This window comes from Bombina bombina, chromosome 2, assembly GCF_027579735.1.
Source record: "Bombina bombina isolate aBomBom1 chromosome 2, aBomBom1.pri, whole genome shotgun sequence".
Lineage (NCBI taxonomy): Eukaryota > Metazoa > Chordata > Amphibia > Anura > Bombinatoridae > Bombina > Bombina bombina.
The window spans coordinates 740,556,471-740,579,768 of record NC_069500.1 but is presented as its reverse complement, the minus strand read 5'-3'; the positions used below and the strand labels follow the sequence as shown (position 1 = coordinate 740,579,768).

The 23,298-nt window shown below is 38.3% G+C and overlaps 1 protein-coding gene across 1 annotated transcript in view; it reads left to right on the top strand.

The window, feature by feature from the left end:
* ARHGAP45 (Rho GTPase activating protein 45) overlaps window positions 1-23,298 on the top strand; it is a 238,609-nt gene that overhangs the window by 126,084 nt on the left and 89,227 nt on the right. Inside the window, exons 3-8 of the mRNA XM_053702812.1 lie at window positions 20,538-20,681; window positions 20,905-20,989; window positions 21,965-22,037; window positions 22,307-22,376; window positions 22,485-22,622; window positions 23,226-23,290. Of these exons, the coding sequence (XP_053558787.1) occupies window positions 20,538-20,681; window positions 20,905-20,989; window positions 21,965-22,037; window positions 22,307-22,376; window positions 22,485-22,622; window positions 23,226-23,290 (575 nt within the window). The remainder of the gene's footprint in view (window positions 1-20,537; window positions 20,682-20,904; window positions 20,990-21,964; window positions 22,038-22,306; window positions 22,377-22,484; window positions 22,623-23,225; window positions 23,291-23,298) is intronic.

Here is a 23,298-nt window from a genome sequence, read left to right as displayed (position 1 = left end):
CTGTAGGTAGGCTCATGAATTCCAAGACATCAGCAGGTTTGGCTCTCCCCGATATCCAGACATATAATCTGGTTATAATAGCTAGATTCGCACTTGACTGGCTAACGGGGAAGGAGCAAATTACGTTGTTTATGTGGGAATCACAGCTTGTGGCCCCATTTAAACTGAAAGCCCTATTACACTGTCCACTTACTTCACTCCCTTCTAATATATTCTATCTAGACACTCTGAAGAATGTCATTATTGCTTGGCAAAGACTCTGTACAGAAATGGGCAACTCGCCCTATGTTTCACAATACCTACCTATAGTGGGTAATCCAGAATTTATTCCTGGTCTATCGAATCGGATATTCATAGATTGGGAAGATAAAGGTCTCCAGACCTTATGCCAGCTGCGGGATACGGGAGGGCATACATTGTTATTCCAAGAATTGGTGTCCCGGTTTGATATAGGGCCACGGGAGTTCTATGCCTACCTTCAAGTTAGGCACTTTCTCCAAGAGATAACTACGAAATATGGGAATGACTGGTCCCTGGGTGAACTGCAGACTAGGATTTCAATATATGCAGCAGGAATATATTCAATTTCCCCCTTATACCTACTATTAAAACAAAAATCATCCAAAGCACAAGTAGACGAGATGGTGGTTAGATGGGCTAGTCTATTCTCGGATATAGATGAGCAGACTATCATAGAGAGCTTTAAAATAACGCAACAGTCCTGGGTCCCGACATCCTGGAGGGAGTCCCAGATAAAAATCGGGCTACAGAGATATCTTACGCCTGCTGCGTTAGCCAAATGGTATAAAAAAGAAGCCCTTTGCTCTAGATGTTCAAATACCGGTGCTGATCTCTTTCATTGTCTATGGAGTTGTCCTAAGGTATCTCAATATTGGGGGGAAATTATATATTGGATGACAGCTGTCTTGAAGTTGGACTATAAAATATCCCCTATTGAGATCTTCTTCTTGGTAAAATATCGGCACTCAATTAAGAATCATAAGTTGATAAATACTATCATCTTATCGGCACGGAATCTTATACTTAAGACATGGAAAGCAGCTGCCTTGCCCACAATGGCACAATTTAAAAGGGCCTTGACTGATCAGTTCATAATAGAACAGATTAATCTACCTTATCCACAAGAAAAACATCTAGTAGTATTTTTTAAAAAATGGGAGATATTTCTAAGATCGCTACCCCTATTGCACCAAAAAAAATTAATTAAACCTTTTAGTAACTCGGAATATCTACAGTTGAATGTATTGGCAGGTCACTTCCCTGGCGAATGGGCAATGGACTTTGAGTAAGTGTTTGGGGGTGAGATGAGGGGGGGGGACGGAGAAGAGCGTTTCCCGTTTCCCCTTTTTTTTTTTTTTTTTTTTTTTGTCTTGTTTTGTTTTGTTTTGTTTTGTCTTGTTTTGTCTTGTTTTGTTTTGTCTTGTTTTGTTTGTTTGTTTGTCTTTGTGGTGTCCTGTTTGTGGTTTGGGTTGGGGGGTCCGGATACTGGCCATACTGTAATTTTGGTAGCGTACATATAATGTGAGGATAGAAGGTAAGAAAAAAAAACTGAATCGAAGAAAGCATAGCGAGTTTTCCAAGGGCCATCTGGTTACACTACACAATTTTAGCTAAATCTGAATGCGCACTTTAAAAGACAGCACTGAGAACTGTTTTCAACCAGTCACGGCTACTACTGACTCATTGGTTTGGTTCACCTTGGTTGTACCTAATTGTGTATGGATTTGTATATAATCACTGTTTCCCATTACCTTTAGTTTAAGAAAGAAGGTAAACTTTTAATTATAAATGTCTTTTCATATTTTAATACACAGACATATGCACTTATGGATAAAGGTTTTTTCTTTTTCTTTTTAGTTGATGTCTATACAGCACATTATTTTCCCCATAAAGGATTTATGACAAATATGTTTTTTTTTCTATTGGTTCTCAAATAGCACAGTTTATGATGCACTGTATTAACTCGAATATTGTATGTATGTGTTTTTTGTTCTTTTTGTCCTTTTCCCAATGTCACTGTATGTGGACAAAGCATTTGTTTGTAATTATTTATAACTTCAATAAAAAAATGATAAAAAAAAAAAAAAAAAAAGAAAACAACAAACGTTAAGCAAGTGGTTATTGTACAAAAAAACTAATGCATGTGGCAGAAAATTATTTAACAATAATTTAGCAATGTCCTTGTCTGTTGATTGATTCCTGTGTCAACCAATAAGCATGTCAACTTCACTTTTGTTCTCGGCCAATTCTGAAATATAAAAAAAACACAAAAAAACATTGTGCTGCTTCTGGCTTGTAGCAGTAGCACTAGTTACTAAATGAACTTTAACTTTTAACTGCTGTCCAGCTGCTTCTCTGCTGCTGTAAAGAGGTTCCTCATAGGAAATAGGGAGCGAATGAATGAATGATGTAATGGCTGCTCCAATAAAAGTAGAGTGATCTCCCGCCCTCCTCTTCAGTCTAACTGCCGTATAATTGTCACATATGTTGCACTGCTTAATTCATTCTGGTGTAACCTGTTCTGTAGTAATATATTTTTTAGATAGTTCCATATAGAAGAAAAATAAATCAAATTCTCAACTATAATGGGCTTATGCTTACTCTAGATTATAGAATAAAAGGTCTTTTAGAACTGGCGTGACTACAATTTTTCACTGTTGAAAAAAAACAGCAGGATTGTGAATTTTCAAGTTATTGTGTGTTGTTTAAACTTCATGGGCTATATTCTTAAGGATGGGGAATGGTGCCTTTATGAAATGTTTGTTTAAATGTGGATAGTTCTAAAGAATTGTATTTATTGTATTCATGAGACATTTGTAGGACATACATGTTATTTTTACCTTTAATGATTAAAGGGACATTCTGGTCAAAATGTAAATGCACATAGATGAATGACATATTTGAATAGAAACATATTTGCTATATACATGTATTTGCAAAAATGCTTCTTGTAAAAGTTATCACTGTTTTAGTGTTAGCATTTGTCTCTGCACATGCATGTGATGCATAGCTAGATATTCTCAGTGCACCAGCTTTTTAAATAATGCAGCTGCTGTGAGCACCAGTGGGGCTTGTATCATGTCAGCAATTAGAAAATTAAGTCATTACCAAATGGTACAAGCACCTTAGGCTTCCTGAGCAACTGCTGTGTTTAAAATGCTGGTGCACGGTGCATACTTAAATACACGTTTGAAACAGCTATAGCTTTTATTAGAAGCATTTGTGCTAATACATGTATATTACAGAAATGCTTCTGTTCAATACCCAAATGCATCCATGTGGATTCAAATTTTGGCTGGAGTGTCCCTTTAAACATAAGATTGCATATTAAAACTATAATACCTATTCATCACATCATTATTCATTCAACATTTAAAAGATGATAATCGCCAAAATGGTCATACTATGTACAAGATAGCAGTTTTTATTGTTATATGATATTCTGAAAAGCCAAATCTATTTACCATAGATGCCCAAATTAATTGTATTATTGCAGTTTTTTGCATAAAGCTATGTATGTAGCCCCTGCAAATTGTTTAAATACATAGTTAAAATTAGCCCCAGAGCAGCAATGCACTACTGGGAGCTAGCTGAGCCCATGACAAGAGGTATTTGTGTGTGTAGCCACCAATCACAAGCTAGCTGTCAGTTATGTATTGCTGCTTTTGAGCCTACCTTGATATGCTTTTCAACAAACGGATTCCAAAAGAACAAAGTACATTGAATATTAGATGTAAAATGAAAAATCTCTTAAAATTGCATCCTCTATCTGAACCATAAAAGTTAAATTCACGTCCTTTTAATTTTAATACATCTTTTATGTGAAATGGTGCAGGAATATTTTTGCATGTTAAAGCTTCAGGTTTACTCGTTTCCTGATCATAGGCCGGTGTTGTGTCGAAACTGGTGATTGTGGAAACTGGTGATCGCCAATTTCCGTAACTCCGCCCACTAATGTAAACACTGCACTTTATATAGTAAATAATAAACTTCTAAATACATTGCCTCTCAGTATAAATAGCTAACAGCTTTGAGAAGCAGTGTATTTAGAAGTTTATTATTTGCTATATAAAGTGCAGTGTTTACATTATTTAGCTGTTAGCTGTTTATACAGAGAGGCAGTGTATTTAGAAGTTTATTATTTACTATAGAAAGTGCAGTGTTTACATTAGTAAAGTGCAGTGTTTACATTAGTGGGCGGAGTTATGGAAATTGACAATCACCAGTTTCGACACAACACCAGTTCTCAACTTTCGGTTAAAAATAAATTGCTTTAACGTAATAGACATTTTTTTTAACATATTTCCTTTATTATGTTTAGTAACTGATGCATTTTTCCAAATATTTTCTTAGTCTCATAACAATCTGTGCCTTTTCTATCCTAATGATCTTAATACTTCTTTCATTTGTATACATTTATCCCAACTGATAACATAAAGAGTCCTGGGTAACATACCCTGCATTTACTGAGAGCTTCCTTGCTGTTATCCTTGCCTCGTTCTTGCATGGCTACAATCTATTTTGACTGCCTGTGAACTTGTAGTGGCTGTGTTTAAATGGGTAGTTTACCCCCCCAAAAAAATCCCTTTTAAATTGTTCCCAATCATCTATTTTACCTGCTGGAGTGTATTTAGGGTTGCCAGGTGTCCGCCACAAAAATACTGAACATATATATATATGGAACAAAAGAATGAAAATAGCGCATGCAGATAAAGACAAAATGCTTATATCAAACTTCCAAGTTTAATATGCCTCATTAAAACCAGAACAACCATAGTACGGTATACAAAAATAGGAAAGAAAGAAAAATATCACATCACAATGTGAACAGGAGCTCTTGCAAACATGTTTCGTGCCTGCGCACTTGATCACTGCATAGGTAACTACCTGTGCACACCTTCTATTTAAAGGGAACATTCCTCAATATTTAAAGGTACAGTTTCTCATTCCTAAAAGAACTTAGTATATATATATAAATTGTCTTATAATCTGATTTCTGTAATTCATTAAATTATTAGTTTTATCAAAAGATGAGATACAATTTTAACAAAAAAAGGGGGTTAAATTAACTAGCGCTTAAGAGTTAATATCCCTTGCCTTATTCTCCTACTATCTACTTCCCAGATAGAAAGGTGTATAAAGTGAAAAAGTTATGGAGATTAGGCGCTTAATCTGCAAAAGGAATAAAGGTGTGTATGGAAGTCGTTAGCTAAATATGTAGAAAAAACTGGACCTTGGACAGAATAAGTGAAAAATTCTTCTACAATTTATTTTCAAAATAAAAACATGATAATACCAAGATAAAATAAATCACAATCCCTAAGTGTTGCAACACTATATCGATCAATTCATAAAATTTCTAAAATTCAGATATACATTTGTTTCATACACAAATAAAAGGATTTATCTGCTCTTTTGTATCCTTTGTTCAAAGATTTTAGATAGAATGTATTCTTTTATTTCAACACAATTAATAATATTTGTCTCTATTTGATATTTTAGATCTATATTTCATCAACTTTAAAATTACAAATATGTAGCAAAAACTAACAATTAGTTAAAACAATTTAAATGCAAGACTGATTATAAATGGTGTCCCCACAATGGCTGTTTACTTATATTGATTGTAATTTTGTGTATCTAAAAAGTTCATACAATTTTAAGTCACACAATTATAGCTGTGAATGCTGCTTTTTGAAATTCATTCTTTTTGAACTCTCATTATATCAGAAACAATTCAGATAGAAATTAATATATATACAAATTAACTAATTAATTGTAACTACTGATGAGTTCCAAAAAGAACGAAACAGGCTGTCTAGTGAGTGATTTCTGGTTTGCTGCAATAATCCTGTTAAAAGGATTGCTGTGTTAAAACAGTATTTTGAAGCAAAAAAAATGAGAATTTGCATATCTAATTTGCATATCTTACCCAGAATTCTCTTGTGCATTGGTAACATTGTATATTAAGTATTTCTGGGAAAAAGCAAGCGGGGAATCTTGCCTAGATGTGCTAATTTCCTATGCAAATATTTGCATTGATTTAATTTTGAGACATGGAGGATTTTAATTTCAGTTTTTACCCCCCCCCCCATAATTTTCATGAATTTTGGTATAAATAATTATAATCAAGTATATTAAAGGGACATATTACTTTTGTATCATGTAGATGAAAAAACATATTCATTTTGTTTGTGTGTGTAAAGAAAAAGATGTTAAAAGTGAATGCCAATTTTCATGTGAAAGTGCCCGTTTTTTAAAAAAACTATTAAAAACAGGGGCACTTTCATTCATTAAAATTGACATTGTACCGGATTTTAAAAATACTTACCTTTTTCTTCTGAAATGCCGGATCGCTGATGCCCCCGCCTGCTTCTTCCTGGTTAACTTACCCAGCAATGACGAAACCGACTTCCTCCAATCACGGCGTTGCCTCAGGCAATGATTCTCCCGGGGGAGAAGCAGTGATTGGAGGATGCCGGAATCGTCATTGCTGACGTATGAAGAGGCTTGCTATGGGCTGATGAAGCGCTTGAGCGGCTTCAAGAAAAAAAGGTAAGTATTTAAAAAAAAACAGGTGAAATGTAAACTTTCATGAATGAAAGTGCCCCTGTTTTTTCAAAACCGGGCACTCATTCTTGGGACTAATTGGCTGTCAGGGGCAACTCCCATATTAAAAAAGTTGGCTTATTCAGAACCTGGACATCCTTTTTTTTTTTTTTTTTTTTTTTTAAATCTCTGTAATACATTTTGGAAATTCTCATTTTAATAGATATGATGGTTCTTACCTGCTGTCAAAAATATATCGCCTAGATCAGTGATTTTTAACCTTTTTTTTGCCGTGGCACACTTTTTTACATTAAAAAATCCTGTGGCACACCACCATCCCAAAATGTTTAAAAAATCACACATTGTAGCCTAATACAGCATATATATATACACAAACACACACATACTGTATGTATTGTGCTGTTATGCCATGCCTCCTACAAACTACCCCTGCACTGGGAGTAAAAAACAAGCAAAGTTTAAAAAATATGTCACACTGTTGTCAGTCTGCCGTGGCACACCTGAGGATCTCTCACGGCACACTAGTGTGCTACGGCATACTGGTTGAAAAACACTGGCCTAGATTACGAGTTTTATCGGTAAAGACCTGCGGTGCTAACAAGCGTTTTTTTTCCAGTGCTCACTTAAGACAACACTGGTATTACAAGTTTTCTGAATGGCTGCGTTAGCCTCAGAAAAGTGAGTGTGGAGCAAATTTAGCTCCACTTCTCACTGTAATACCAGCGTTGCTTAAGTCAGCGGTAAGCTGGCTAAAACGGGCTCGTGCACGATTTCCCCATAGGAAACAATGGGGCTGAGCTGGCTGGAAAAAAAGCTAACACCTGCAAAAAAGCAGCATCCAGCTTCTAACGCAGCCCCATTGTTTTCTATGGGGAAATAAAAGTTATGTCTGCACCTAACACCCTAACATGAACCCCAAGTCTAAACACCCCTAATCTTACACTTATTAACCCCTAATCTGCCTCCCCCGCTATTCCCGACACCTACATTATACTATTAACCCCTAATCTGCCGCTACGGACACCGCCGCCACCTACATTATCCCTATGAACCCCTAATCTGCTGCCCCTAGCATCGCCGAACCCTACATTATATTTATTAACCCCTATTCTGCTGCCCCCAACGTCGCCGCCACCTACCTACACTTATTAACCCCTAATCTGCCGACCGGACATCGCCACCACTATAATAAATGTATTAACCTCTAAACCGCTGCACTCCCGCCTATAGTAAATTTTATTAACCCCTAATCTGCCCCCCCACGTCGCCGCCACCACCTACCTACAATTATGAACCCCTAATCTCCCACACCCAACGTCGCTGCTACTATAATAAAGTTATTAACCCCTAACCCTAACACCCCCCTAATTTAAATATAATTTAAATAAAGCTAAATAAAATTACTATCATTAAATAAATTAATCCTATTTAAAACTAAATACTTACCTGTAAAATAAACCCTAATATAGCTACAATATAACTAATAGTTACATTGTAACTATTTTATGATTTATATTTATTTTACAGGCAACTTTGTACTTATTTTAACTAGGTACAATAGCTATTAAATAGTTTATTAACTATTTAATAGCTACCTAGTTAAAATAATTACAAAATTACATGTAAAATAAATCCTAACCTAGGATTACCTACAAATACACCTAACACTACACTATCAATAAATTAATTAAATCAATTAACAACAATTATCTAAAATAAAATACAATTAAATATGACAAAAAAAAAACACTAATTACAAAAAATAAAAAAATACAGGAATTTTAATCTAATTACACCTAATCTAAGCCCCCTAATAAAATAAAAAAGCCCCCCAAAATAATAAAATTCCCTATCCTACACTAAATTACAAAGTAATCAGCTCTTTTACCAGCCCTTAAAAGGGCTTTTTGCGGGGCATTGCCCCAAATTAATCAGCTCTTTTACCTGTAAAAAAAAGAAATACAATAACCCCCCAACATTACAACCCACCACCCACACACCCCTACTCTAAAACCCACCTGATCCCCCTTAAATAAACCTAACACTACCCCATTGAAGATCACCCTACCTTGAGCCGTGTTCACCCAGCCGGGCACCGATGGGTCAGAAGAGGACATCCGGACCGGCAGAAGTCTTCATCCGATCGGGGCAGAAGAGGTCCTCCATCCAGCAGAAGTCTTTATCCAAGCGGCATCTTCTATCTTCAATCAATCGGAGCGGAGCGGGTCCATCTTTTATACAGCCGACGCAGAGCCATCCTCTTCTTACGATGTCCTAACGAAGAATGACGGTTCCTTTAAATGACGTCATCCAAGATGGCGTCCCTCCAATTCCGATTGGCTGATAGGATTCTATTCTCAGCCAATCAGAATTAAGGTAGGAAATTCCTATTGGTTGATTTAATCAGCCAATCGGATTGAAGTTCCATCTGATTGGCTGATTGGATCAGCCAATAGAATGCGAGGTCAATTCTATTGGCTGATCCAATCAGCCAATCGGATGGAACTTTCTATCAGCCAATCGGAATTAAGGTCGCTTGGATGAAGACTTCTGCTGGATGGAGGACCTCTTCTGCCCCGATCGGATGAAGACTTCTGCCGGTCCGGATGTCCTCTTCTGGCCCATCGGTGCCCGGCTGGGTGAACACGGCTCAAGGTAGGGTGATCTTCAATGGGGTAGTGTTAGGTTCATTTAAGGGGCAATCGGGTGGGTTTTAGAGTAGGGGTGTGTGGGTTGTAATGTTGGGGGGTATTGTATTTCTTTTTTTTTACAGGTAAAAGAGATGATTACTTTGGGGCAATGCCCCGCAAAAAGCCCTTTTAAGGGCTGGTAAAAGAGCTGATTACTTTGTAATTTAATGTAGAATAGGGAATTTTATTATTTTGGGGGGCTTTTTTATTTTATTAAGGGGCTTAGATTAGGTGTAATTAGATTAAAATTCTTGTTTTTTTTATTTTTTGTAATTTAGTGTTTGTTTTTTTTGTAATATAGTTTAGTTTATTTAATTTATTGATAGTGTAGTGTTAGGTGTATTTGTAACTTAGGTTAGGATTTATTTAACAGGTAATTTTGTAATTATTTTAACTAGGTAGCTATTAAATAGTTGATAACTATTTAATAGCTATTGTACCTAGTTAAAATAAATACAAAGTTGCCTGTAAAATAAATATAAATCCTAAAATAGCTACAATGTAACTATTAGTTATATTGTAGCTAGCTTAGGGTTTATTTTATAGGTAAGTATTTAGTTTTAAATAGGAATCATTTATTTAATGATAGTAATTTTATTTAGCTTTATTTAAATTATATTTAAATTAGGGGGGTGTTAGGGTTAGACTTAGGTTAAGGGGTTAATAACTTTATTATAGCAGCGGCGACGTTGGGTGCGGGAGATTAGGGGTTAATAATTGTAGGTATGTGGCGGCGACGTTGGGGGGGGCAGATTAGGGGTTAATAAAATTTACTATAGTAGCGGCGACGTTGGGTGCGGGAGATTAGGGGTTAATAATTGTAGGTATGTGGCGGCGACGTTGGGGGGGGCAGATTAGGGGTTAATAAAATTTACTATAGTGTTTGCGAGGCGGGAGTGCGGCGGTTTAGTGGTTAATACATTTATTATAGTGGCGGCGATGTCCGGTCGGCAGATAACGGGTTAATAAGTGTAGGTAGGTGGCGGCGACATTGGGGGGGGGGAGATTAGGGGTAAATAACTATAATGTAGGTGGCGGCGATGTTAGGGGCAGCAGATTAGGGGTATAATGTAGCTGGCGGCGGTGTCCGGTCGGCAGATTAGGGGTTAAATAATTTTATTATAGTGTTTGCGATGTGGGGGGGCCCTCGGTTTAGAGGTTAATAGGTAGTTTATGGGTGTTAGAGTACTTTGTAGCACTGTAGCACCGTAGTTAAGAGCTTTATGTTCCGGCGTTAGCCCATAAAACTCTAAACTACTGACTTTTATATGTGGTTGGAGTCTTGGAGGTAGAGGCTGTACCGCTCACTTTCTCCAAGACTCGTAATACCAGCATTAGGCAAATCCCATTAAAAATATAGGATATGCAATTGACGTAAGGGAATTTGCGGTAGCCTCGAGTCATGGAAGAAAAGTGAGCGGTGAGCCTCTACCTGTCAGACTCGTAATACCAGCGTTAGGTAAAAAGCAGCGTTGGGACCTCTCAACGCTGCTTTATAAAGCTAACGCAGCACTCGTAATCTAGCAGTATGTTTCTGTAATAATCCTTAGAGACATTGCACACTAGATTTTTCTTTGCGTAAATGTTTTGTAGATGATCCATTTATATAGTCCATCTGGGAGTGGTTTTACTAAAATTGTGCTGATTTTTAGACTACTAAACAAGCCCTAAAGTATCAGATGTATACTCTCATTTACATAAACAGGAGCAAGCAGAAGTCTGTAATCTGTCTTTTCATAAGCAGGGAAAGGGGAGGGGGTGTCTGCTCTTTCTGTTTTCCCAGCCCCTTTTACTGGGTGTCCACACCTTACCTCATCAACAGTGCTAAACTGGGAGCTTCTAAGTACGTTTTTAAAAGGTTTTATACTGTATTTTTATAGCAGTATCTTTGCATATTCTTCTTTATAGTAGAGTCTAATACATGCAGTTATACGAAAATGTGTGTACACTGTCCCTTTAACGCATTAAAAATACTATGCAACATGGGTGCACAGTCAATATATTTATGTTTAATTTAAAAAAAAAATGCTTTTTTTATTGTTCTTAATTGTAACAGTTTCTTATTAGCTAGTTACTTTATTTACTAAAAACTTTGTTTTGAATACAAATGCTTTTCCTTTTCTTTTGCCAAGGGTATATTTGATCTTGTATGTTGTTATTTACTTTTTTAGTGTTGTACTGTCATGTTACAATTTTGTTTGTAAATAAATGGAAGACAAGATGTTAACCCTATTGCTGCATGTAACACACAAGTTTGTAACCACCATTCGGTCAGCTACATACAGTATAGGTTGAATAACTTCCTTTTTGGCGATAGGATACAGAGCAGTATAATTAAATTAATCTGATTTTGCCAGTAAAACTCAGCAGCAGTGTGAATCACCTGACTTAAGGGTAGATAAAAAGTGGTGCGCTAACTGTAGCAAGCAAGTGATATGGGGTATTTCACTTGTAATCTAGCCCTACATACATTTTATAATTATAGTATTATCTTATTCCCCACCTCTCTCTAGTCATGGGTACCACCATGTTGAAATCTGTCTTTTACTACTTTCCAGTGCTTTCAGGTACCTGCAGTGTAACCTAGGTTCCATAATGGTGCCACTCATAATAAGAAGGAGGTCCATGAAATATATTTTGTGATTTTTGTCCCTTTAAGAAAGAAAATAAAGGTCTCCCATAATGCAGAGCATTTTTTCAAAAATATTTCTTCAGCGAGCACTACAGGCAATAATGTACAGAACGTGCTGATACATTGCATAGTACACGTTGCTGGTGCTAGTCCCGCCTTCTTTAGCTAGTAGGGCAGAGTCTGGTAAAGAAGCTAAATAAGCCGGAGATAGTCCCATGCTCTCTAGAGAGGCCAAAAGGCAAAAGCTGTAACCTAGATTTTAAAAATGATGCAATTGGTCTAAACTATCTATTTGAGTTCCAGAATTTTTCTCTTTTTTGCCTCTATGGGGACAATCGAAATGCTGTACACAAAAACTAGAGTTGTTTAATGTCTTTTTAACAAGGAAACAACAGGTACTTGTATAAATAAAGTCAGCCTTAGTTGGATTACACCACTGAGGGTCATGTCAGGGCTAGCTGAAAGCAAGAACATCACCTTGTATGAAAACAGAAATCAGCCACCCCTCTTTGACCTATTTCACCTTTACGCCAGCCTTGGGCCATTTAATTGAGTTCTTAATGTTTACACGTCATTTATCTTGACTAGGCACCATTGTGTTCTTGCATGAGCAATGGCTAATCTGGTCAGTTGCAGAGTGGAGAAAAAAAACTACTTTGTTATTCTCCTGACTCCAAATACCTTTTTTAGCAAACAGAAATTGTTTATCTGTTCTAAAAGTAAACAATCTTAGTAACAGGGTGTTGGCAAGTACAGAAAGAGTGATTCAAAAAATAAAACAGGAAGTTGTCAATATGTCATTTAGATTATTGAAACCAATTCTGGTATGTGATTGTAGACATTCAGAAATAGTGCCCAGTAGAGCAGGGGGACCCCAGTCTATTTTATTGTACTTTGGACACCTCAAAACCACATGCACAGCCAACACACAGCCCCTGAACTACACATGCTCTCCTGTCTCTGCCTATGTGTATACCTCCTCATGCTCTCTTGTCTGACTCTGTGCCCATATGTATACCTCCTCATTCTCTCCTGTCTCTGCCCATGTGTATATCTCCTCATGCTCTCCTGTCTGACTCTGTGCCCATGTGAATACCTCCTCATGCTCTCCTGTCTCTGCCCATGTGTATACCTTCTTATGCTCTCTTCTCTGTGTGCATGTGTATACTTCCTCATGCTCTCCTGTCTGACTCTATGCCCATGTGTATACCTCCTTATGCTCTCTTGTCTGTACCCATGTGTATACCTCCTCATGCTCTCTTGTCTGACTCTATGCCCATGTGTATACCTCCTTATGCTCTCTTGTCTGTACCCATGTGTATACCTCCTTATGCTCTCTTGTCTGTGCCCATGTGTATACCTCCTCATGCTCTCCTGTCTGACTCTGTGCCCATGTGTATACCTCCTCATGCTCTCCTGTCTGACTCTGTGCCCATGTGTATACCTCCTCATGCTCTCTTGTCTGACTCTATGTGTATACCTCCTTATGCTCTCTTGTCTGTGTCCATGTGTATACCTCCTTATGCTCTCTTGTCTCTGCCCATGTGTATACCTCCTTATGCTCTCTTGTCTCTGCCCATGTGTATACCTCCTTATGCTCTCTTGTCTCTGCCCATGTGTATACCTCCTTATGCTCTCTTGTCTCTGCCCATGTGTATACCTCCTTATGCTCTCTGGTCTCTGCCCATGTGTATACCTCCTTATGCTCTCTTGTCCCTGACCATGTGTATACCTCCTTATGCTCTCTTGTCTGTGCCCATGTGTATACCTCCTTATGCTCTCTTGTCTGTTTCCATGTGTATACCACCTCATGCTCTCTTGTCTGACTCTATACCCATGTGTATACCTCCTTATGCTCTCTTGTCTGTGCCCATGTGTATACCTCCTCATTCTCTCCTGTCTGACTCTGTGCCCATGTGTATACCTCCTCATGCTCTCTTGTCTGACTCTATGCCCATGTGTATACCTCCTTATGCTCTCTTGTCTGTGTCCATGTGTATACCTCCTTATGCTCTCTTGTCTGTGCCCATGTGTATACCTCCTCATGCTCTCCTATCTGACTCTGTGCCCATGCGTATACCTCCTCATGCTCTCCTGTCTCTGCCCATGTGTATACCTCCTCATGCTCTCTTGTCTGACTCTATGCCCATGTGTATACCTCCTTATGCTCTCTTGTCTGTGCCCATGTGTATACCTCCTCATGCTCTCTTGTCTGACTCTGTGCCCATGTGTATACCTCCTCATGCTCTCCTGTCTCTGCCCATGTGTAAACCTCCTTATGCTCTCTTGTCTGACTCTGTGCCCATGTGTATACCTCCTCATGCTCTCCTGTCTCTGCCCATGTGTATACCTCCTCATGCTCTCTTGTCTGACTCTGTGCCCATGTGTATACCTCCTCATGCTCTCCTATCTCAGCCCATGTGTATACCTCCTCATGCTCTCTTGTCTGACTCTATGCCCATGTGTATATCTCCTTATACTCTCCTGTCTCTTCCCATGTATATACCTTCTTATGCTCTCTTGTCTGTGTGCATGTGTATACCTCCTCATGCTCTAATGTCTGACTCTATGCCCATGTGTATACCTCTGTATGCTCTCTTGTCTGTTCCTATGTGTATACCTCCTAATGCTCTCCTGTCTCTGCCCATGTGTATACCTCCTCATGCTCTCCTGTTTCTGCCCATGTGTATACCTCCTTATGCTCTCTTGTCTCTGCCCATGTGTATACCTCCTCATGCTCTCTTGTCTGACTCTATGCTCATGTGTATACCTCCTTATGCTCTCCTGTCTCTTCCCATGTATATACCTTCTTATGCTCTCTTGTCTGTGTGCATGTGTATACCTCCTCATGCTCTAATGTCTGACTCTATGCCCATGTGTATACCTCCGTATGCTCTCTTGTCTGTTCCTATGTGTATACCTCCTAATGCTCTCCTGTCTCTGCCCATGTGTATACCTCCTCATGCTCTCCTGTTTCTGCCCATGTGTATACCTCCTTATGCTCTCTTGTCTCTGCCCATGTGTATACCTCCTTATGCTCTCTTGTCTCTGCCCATGTGTATACCTCCTTATGCTCTCCTGTCTTCCCATGTGTATACCTCCTCATGCTCTCCTGTCTCTGCCCATGTGTATACCTCCTCATGCTCTCCTGTTTCTGAACATGTGTATACCTCCTTATGCCCTCTTGCCTGTGCCCATGTGTATACCTCCTTATGCTCTCTTGTCTCTGCCCATGTGTATACCTCCTTATGCTCTCTTGTCTCTGCCCATGTGTATACCTCCTTATGCTCTCTTGTCTCTGCCCATGTGTATACCTCCTTATGCTCTCTTGTCCCTGACCATGTGTATACCTCTTCATGCTCTCTTGTCTGACTATGTGCCCATGTGTATACCTCTTCATGCTCTCTTGCCTGTGCCCATGTGTATACCTCCTTATGCTCTCTTGTCCCTGACCATGTGTATACCTCCTTATGCTCTCTTGCCTGTGCCCATATGTATACCTCCTTATGCTCTCTTGCCTGTGCCCATGTGTATACCTCCTTATGCTCTCTTGTCCCTGACCATGTGTATACCTCATTATGCTCTCTTGCCTGTGCCCATGTGTTTACCTCCTTATGCCCTCTTGTCTGTGCCCATGTGTATACCTCCTTATGCCCTCTTGTCTGTGTCCATGTGTATACCTCCTTATGCCCTCTTGTCTGTGCCCATGTGTATACCTCCTCATGCTCTCTTGTCTGTGCTCATGTGTATACCTCCTTATGCCCTCTTGTCTGTGTCCATGTGCATACCTCCTTATGCCCTCTTGCCTGTGTCCATGTGTATACCTCCTTATGCTCTCTTGTCTCTGACCATGTGTATACCTCCTCATGCTCTCTTGTCTGTGTCCATGTGTATACCTCCTTATGCCCTCTTGCCTGTGTCCATGTGTATACCTCCTTATGCTCTCTTGTCCCTGACCATGTGTATACCTCCTCATGCTCTCTTGTCTGTGCCCATGTGTATACCTCCTTATGCTCTCTTGCCTGTGCCCATGTGTATACCTCCTTATGCTCTCTTGCCTGTGCCCATGTGTATACCTCCTTATGTTCTCTTGCCTGTGCCCATGTGTATACCTCCTTATGCTCTCTTGCCTGTGCCCATGTGTATACCTCCTTATGCTCTCTTGTCTGTGCCCATGTGTATACCTCCTTATGCTCTCTTATCTGTGTCCATGTGTATACCTCCTTATGCTCTCTTGTCTGTGTCCATGTGTATACCTCCTCATGCTCTCTTGTCTGTAGCCATGTGTATACCTCCTTATGCTCTCTTGCCTGTGCCCATGTGTATACCTCCTTATGCTCTCTTGCCTGTGCCCATGTGTATACCTCCTTATGTTCTCTTGCCTGTGCCCATGTGTATACCTCCTTATGCTCTCTTGCCTGTGCCCATGTGTATACCTCCTTATGCTCTCTTGTCTTTGCCCATGTGTATACCTCCTTATGCTCTCTTATCTGTGTCCATGTGTATACCTCCTTATGCTCTCGTGTCTGTGTCCATGTGTATACCTCCTTATGCTCTCTTGTCTGTGTCCATGTGTATACCTCCTTATGCTCTCTTGTCTGTGTCCATGTGTATACCACCTTATGCTCTCTTGTCTGTGTCCATGTGTATACCTCCTTATGCTCTCTTGCCTGTGCCCATGTGTATACCTCCTTATGCTCTCTTGTCTGTGTCCATGTGTATACCTCCTTATGCTCTCTTGTCTGTGTCCATGTGTATACCTCCTTATGCTCTCTTGTCTGTGTCCATGTGTATACCTCCTTATGCTCTCTTGTCTGTGTCCATGTGTATACCTCCTTATGCTCTCTTGTCTGTGTCCATGTGTATACCTCCTTATGCTCTCTTGTCCCTGACCATGTGTATACCTCCTTATGCCCTCTTGCCTGTGTACATGTGTATACCTTCTTATGCTCTCTTGCCTGTGCCCATGTGTATACCCCCTCATGCTCTTTTGCCTGTGCCCATGTGTATATGGGCACAGGCCCTCTTGTTTGTGTTCATGTGTATACCTCCTCATGCTCTCTTGTCTTTGCCCATGTATATAGGCCACATACAGGGACTAGGAAAGGGGAAGAAAAGTAAAAAAAAAGAAGAGAGCACTGGGCCTGGCTGCAGTTGTACACTGCAAATACAGTATATCCATATTCCCTAATTACGGCATACACCACATACATAAACCCCCCTTTTTCATATGAGTATAGGAGATAGGGTATTATCTTTAAGCTTTGTGCCCTTCTAGTTAGCAGGTGATTACCATATAAATAGAAATCACCTGTCTACTAAGAATATTTTAGGGTGCTCTTGCCTAAAAAGGGAGCCTATCATGCGCTCATCAATGCAGTAAGAGTATAATGCCCCTGTGTTTAAATTTGGTGTCTTTTTTGGTAAAAGCAACCTGCTTATAGATCGTATACATATGTGGGACAAAAGCATAGAGGAAGGATTGTGCCTCTCTCAGCCTCTACAATACATAGATCACTGCAAAACTTCTTATTGGAAATAGACAATCCTTCTTTTAATGAGCCCCCTTAATTAGATCGATGCTGTGCCATTTCAGTTGTTAGCTGATTGCCACAACAAAGATAAATGCCCTAAAAGGGATATTACACTGTATGAAATTATAATATGAAATGTTTAATTCTGTGTAGTTTAAAAACTCTGCAATATAATTTTATTATTTATTTTGTTCCTTTTTCCTGTAATTTAACTCTTGATTTTTTTTTTTTTGATTTTTTTTTTTATTCCCTCAAGTTTCTATAAAGTAATGGATCGTGCCTGAACTTAAAGGGACAGTCTACACCAGAATATTTATTGTTTTAAAAGATAGATAATCCCTTTATTACCCATTCCCTAGTTTTGCATAACCAACACAGTTATAATAATACACTTTTTACCCCTGTGATTATCTTGTATCTAAGCCTAGTGCAAACTGCCCCTTATTTCAGTTCTTTTGACAGACTTGCATTTTAGCCAATCAGTGCGGGCTCCTAGGAACTCCATGTGCGTGAGCACAGTGTTATCTATATGAAACTAACACCCTCTAGTGGTGAAAAACTGTAATAATGCCCTGAGATAAGAGGCGGCCTTCAAGGGCTTAGAAATTAGCATATGAACCTCCTAGATTTAGCTTTCAACTAAGAATACCAAGAGAACAATGCAAAATTGGTGATAGAAGTTAATTGGAATTTTTTTTTTTAAATTACATGCCATATCTGAATAATGAAAGTTTGTTTTGGACTAGACTGTCCCTTTAAGTTTTAACCTTATCTCACTGCCCTGCTGCAAACAATTAGGAACGAATATAAAATAGACAATAAAACAGACTATCCAAACAATGTTGTTTAGGTTTACACACAGCCTTGTTTACACAAACTCTATTTTATTGCCGGGTTTATATATCTTTCCCTAATTGTTATTATTAGAAGACAGATATAAATATAGAAAACTAGTTCAAAGATGGCAGCACCCATTACTTTATAGAATCTAAAGTACTTTATAGAAGCTAAACCACTACACTTATATCGTCAATATGTAAACAACTAATATAATGGTAAAAATACATCTACATATTATTCTAATGCTAATCTTTGATTTTAATATATCATCATGTCTAGCATGCATTTACTGTTTAATATCCCTTTAAAGCACTGGTTATCACACCCTTAACAGTAGAAATATATAACACCTCTCATTTAAAATAAATGTCAATTTTGATTGTACTTATGGTCACCATGACAACAGCTGCTGGCCTCATTTTGTTTTGTTTTGGTGTCAGGGCTCATTATTATGTAACCTAACAAATGGGAGAACTTGGTGACATTTTATGAAAATCTATATATAAGTTGATATTTTGGTGCAAGTGTTTTATGTTTTATTTTTTTTCTATAGTAGATGCATTATGTTGGACAGGGGTAGGCACATGTATACATCAAAATTACTTGCTACCCCTCTGTGAAATCAGACGTTTGTGTAGTTTTCAAATATTTTAAAAATATTTTTATTTTTAGATCTTTTGTTCCGACTGATTTTCTGCATATAGGGTTAATCAAATTTTATCATTTGATAATCACCGGCATGTTAATGGTTGCCAATGAGCAGTTTACAATTCATCGCAATCACAGTTATTTTCATTGTTTATCAATGCCACTTTTTTTCATTATCGTTTTGGTGAAAGACAAACACCCTATACATAACATGAGTGGATTGTCTTGAAGGTTTTTTATTTGAACAACCCATGGTACATATATTTGTTTAATAAATAATGTAAGTCACTGCTGTGAGTAGCAGGTACTGTTGGTTTTCCTTTTTATTTAAAACCACAAAGGGTGTAGATATTTGAAATAGAAACATTAAAATTGATATATTTGCGTCTATTGTATCTATTGAACTTTTGAATAGTATTTGTTAAATCGAATGTTACATTGGAAATTTCGAATGTGGCTATTCAGTTTCATTATGAACATTCGAAAACAAAAGTTTCATTCTATTACCGAATGTTTATGGATTTTCATTGTTATCAACATTCAATTGTCCAAAACGAATGTCCAGAGGACTATTTGTTCTACCAAACGAATTGTACTTTCAGCACATTTGCCCATCACTAGTCAGCAGGATTTTGATTATCAGAAAATATAAGGATGTCATCTAAATATTTTGCATTGAAGCCATTTAGCAGATCTCTCAATAAATCATTTACACAATGCTGGAATGTTACAAGACAACGGCCCAAGGGCATAACCAAGTATTACAACCAAACCTTAAATAGGGATAAGGAATTTTTTAAGGACAGTGAGTATATCTATAAAGTAGCTTGTTTTTTTTACCGATGCTGTAAGTTTCATTAGAATGAAACAGGAGCTAAAAAGAAAGTTGTCAAAATAGAACACAGTTCAATGCCTCAGTCTATGTAGTGGGATTAACATTCCTACACTTAGAATGTTTGGGGAAACCCTGGAGAAAATGGCTGTCACTACCACAACAGCGGCACATATTGAGTCTAAGCTTTCTGTGGTGCTCATTAGATGCACTAGCTGGGCTAGATCCTCAAGTTAATGGGCTTGATGGAACTTCCTTTTGGCTTAAAAATAAAAAATCAGACACTTGATCTCTTGAAGTGATTAACCTCTTTGTGCTATACACATAAAGGGCAATGAGTTATCTTTATGACAAACACATAGGAAACTCTGGTTAACCTCTCCTTGCAAGTAACACAGTAATAACTAAATCACTACTCTTTATGTGACAGACATTAAAGAGTTAATCATTACATATAAAGATATCCAGCCACCTTACCTTGATGTTCTGATGATACCATCTGTAACCCTTATGTTCCAGTCTGGCTTCCTTGTCTTGTTTTTATATTGTACCCCTGTAGCCACTGCAGAAAATTATAGTGAATTACATATAAAGAAAATAATAATAAAGACCCTTCTGCCAAACTATGTTGTGCTGCTAGTAAGGCTTTAGATACCTTTTAATGAATGTATATATAAGTTAAATGTGACAAATGAAGCTTTTTACTAACTGAAAACAATAATGTTTATAATCTAACCTTAATAATATAATAAACCTGTTTGGTTTTACAGAGATAAAGGAGCAGAGGCGTCCACTAGCACATGAGTGTCTTGGTGAGGCTCTGAGACTTCTCCGTCAGGTGATCAGCAAGTACCCTTTACTCAACACTGTGGAAACATTAACGGCAGCTGGAACACTCATCTCCAAGGTCAAAGGTAAGCTGGTATCTGGGGCATGTCATGGGACACCGTGAGGGCGGAGAAATGTATTTGTACTAGTTTTACATTTACAGTATCAAATGTCATATTTGGGTAGAAGGCCTATTGGTGCTATTGATTTTTGAATACTTTATCTTGTAATACAGTCTTCTCTCACGACTGCAGACGCACACTCGGTTACCTTATGCTTATATGCTCTCTTGACTCTTATTATTTGCAGGTTTCCACTATGAAGCAAGTATTGAAAATGAAAAGCGGGACTTTGAGAAGGCGCTGGAGAGTATGGCTGTGTGCTTCAGCAGCACGTAAGTAAAAAAAGGGTCGATCTGGGGAGCAAGAACGGGACAATAAGTAAAGCAGAATGTGGTCGGAAGATGGGACAATAGGAAAAATGTAAAGAACGGGAGAAATTGTTTATAATAAGGGAGATGTGGGGAAGTGAGAGAAATAAGAGGCAGAAGATTCAGAAGTAGATGAGGCATCAGGTAAATGAGACAACAAAGATGTATCAGAGAGGCTAGGAGGAAAATAACACTATTGGAAGAGCAGCAGAAAGAGGAAATAAAGGGGAGATTCAGATCTAGAGGAGACAATGTGAAGAACAAAATGAACAAAGTGGGAGGAGAGTGAGTAAATGGCAATATGAGAGGAACAAGCAGAGGAAGATGAATCAACTGGGAGAGTGAAAGACAAAAGTAGCAATTAGGGAAATTTAAATGAATAACAGGAATATATGACAGGAATAATAGGAAGAGGACATATTGGGATGAGTGTCAAGATGAGCTAGTGGGTGAGTAAAATGATGAGGAGGCATTAGGGAGAGTAGAAGAGGAAGTAATATGAAGAATCAGACGATCATCAGATACTAAGGAGTGGAAGATGAAGCAATAGAATAAGGACAAGGGATTTTGGAGTGGGAGAAATTGAACATGAGCAGAATAAAAATGAGTGAGAGAGTAAAATGAAGAATAAGCAGTGCAAAGAGTGAGAATAAGAGGATGTAATATAGAGAATGGTAAGAGGAACAGGGCACAGTAAGGACCTTGAGTGGAACCGGATGACAAAGGGTAGAATGAGCAGAGTAGGCAACTGAGAATGAGAACAAGAGAAAGCAATGAAGAGAGTGAGAGGAAGATAACACAGTGAGTGTTGTGAAATAAGGAGAAGGGGTGTTATGTTTTTAATAAAGACAAAGTAACATGTAATGTGGTTACCAGGCTCCAGTGTAGGTGAAGAATTATGTTTAGCTATACTCTGACACCCACTTTTTTTCCCGTCAGAATCTCAGAATTCCTTATGGGTGAAGTGGATAGTAGCACATTATTATCCCTGCCACCTGGGGATCAGGGTCAGGTGAGAATTGGTCTTGTTTCTACAGTAGGTGCTTTTATTCCCACATGCTGTTCCTATACACTCTTTTTAACACTGTTTCACGTTCTTCACAATCAACCCCTTTCTTGAGGTGCTGACACATTTATGTAGAATATATGTAGAATAATCCAAAAGTTAATATCCAGATTAAAAATTGAAGGAGCTCCTGCACTTCAGAGTTGTCAAGCTATGTCTTACACTGCAATTTGAGCTTACTGCCAGACATAATATATTGCTTTGTCTCTCCTCAGTCCATGGAGAGTCTATATGGGAGCATGTCTGGGGAAGGTTCACTGACCAACTCTGATTATGAGTATGCAGGTGAGTGAGGTGGGAAATGTGTTATGGAATTATACACAGGGCTGATAATAAAAAACAAACACATTATCTCTGGAGGAAAGCTAATCTTTGGCCATGGTGTCATTACAGGGTCTTCTTTATCAGAGGATGTGGATGTGATTTTGCAGCGTCTGGAGGGTGGTGTTGGAGCAGCGCTTCTGTATGCAAAACACTTTGCTAAATATATGAAAGATCTGAGCAACTACATAGAGAAGAGAACCATCCTGGGTAAGAGATGTTAGCCATATATTTTTGACTCGTTGTTCATGGGTGCGACTCCTTGTTCAAGAGTCCATGTACATCTCTTTCTTTCCTAATATCATTACATATTGCTCTGTTCTACCTCAGATCTCTCCATCCTCTCTCACTCTCTATCATATGTTTCTTTATCGTTATTTAATCTCATTCATACCTCCCCATCTACCAGATGTACCAAATATGAATATGTAACAGTGTTAACATTAGATGATGTCACACAATGTGCTGTCTATGAATGTAATCTACTGCAAAGTTGATTTTTTTCTGTTAAACTTATACATTCCCTAAGACTCAAGTGTAAATGATCTATATTTTTACTCTAGTTTTCAAAAGTTTGGTTCATTAGAATTGTTAGAAATTAGTGCTGGTACATAATATTTATGTTACTGGCTTATGCGTTTTAAGTTTTTACTGATGAGGGCAGACCGGTTTGGTTTCTCCACTCTACATTGTTTTGTGAAATAAATACATTAAACATCTTCATTGGGTATTTTACTGCTTACATTGAAAAGAACCACCTAAATGTCATTTTTATGGTTGCTTCTTCTTTGACTTCCTGCTTGTCCCTTCTAGAGATGGAATACGCCAAAGGACTTCAAAAGCTGGTGAGCACATGCAGAGGACCACTTACTCAAGAGGTAATCAC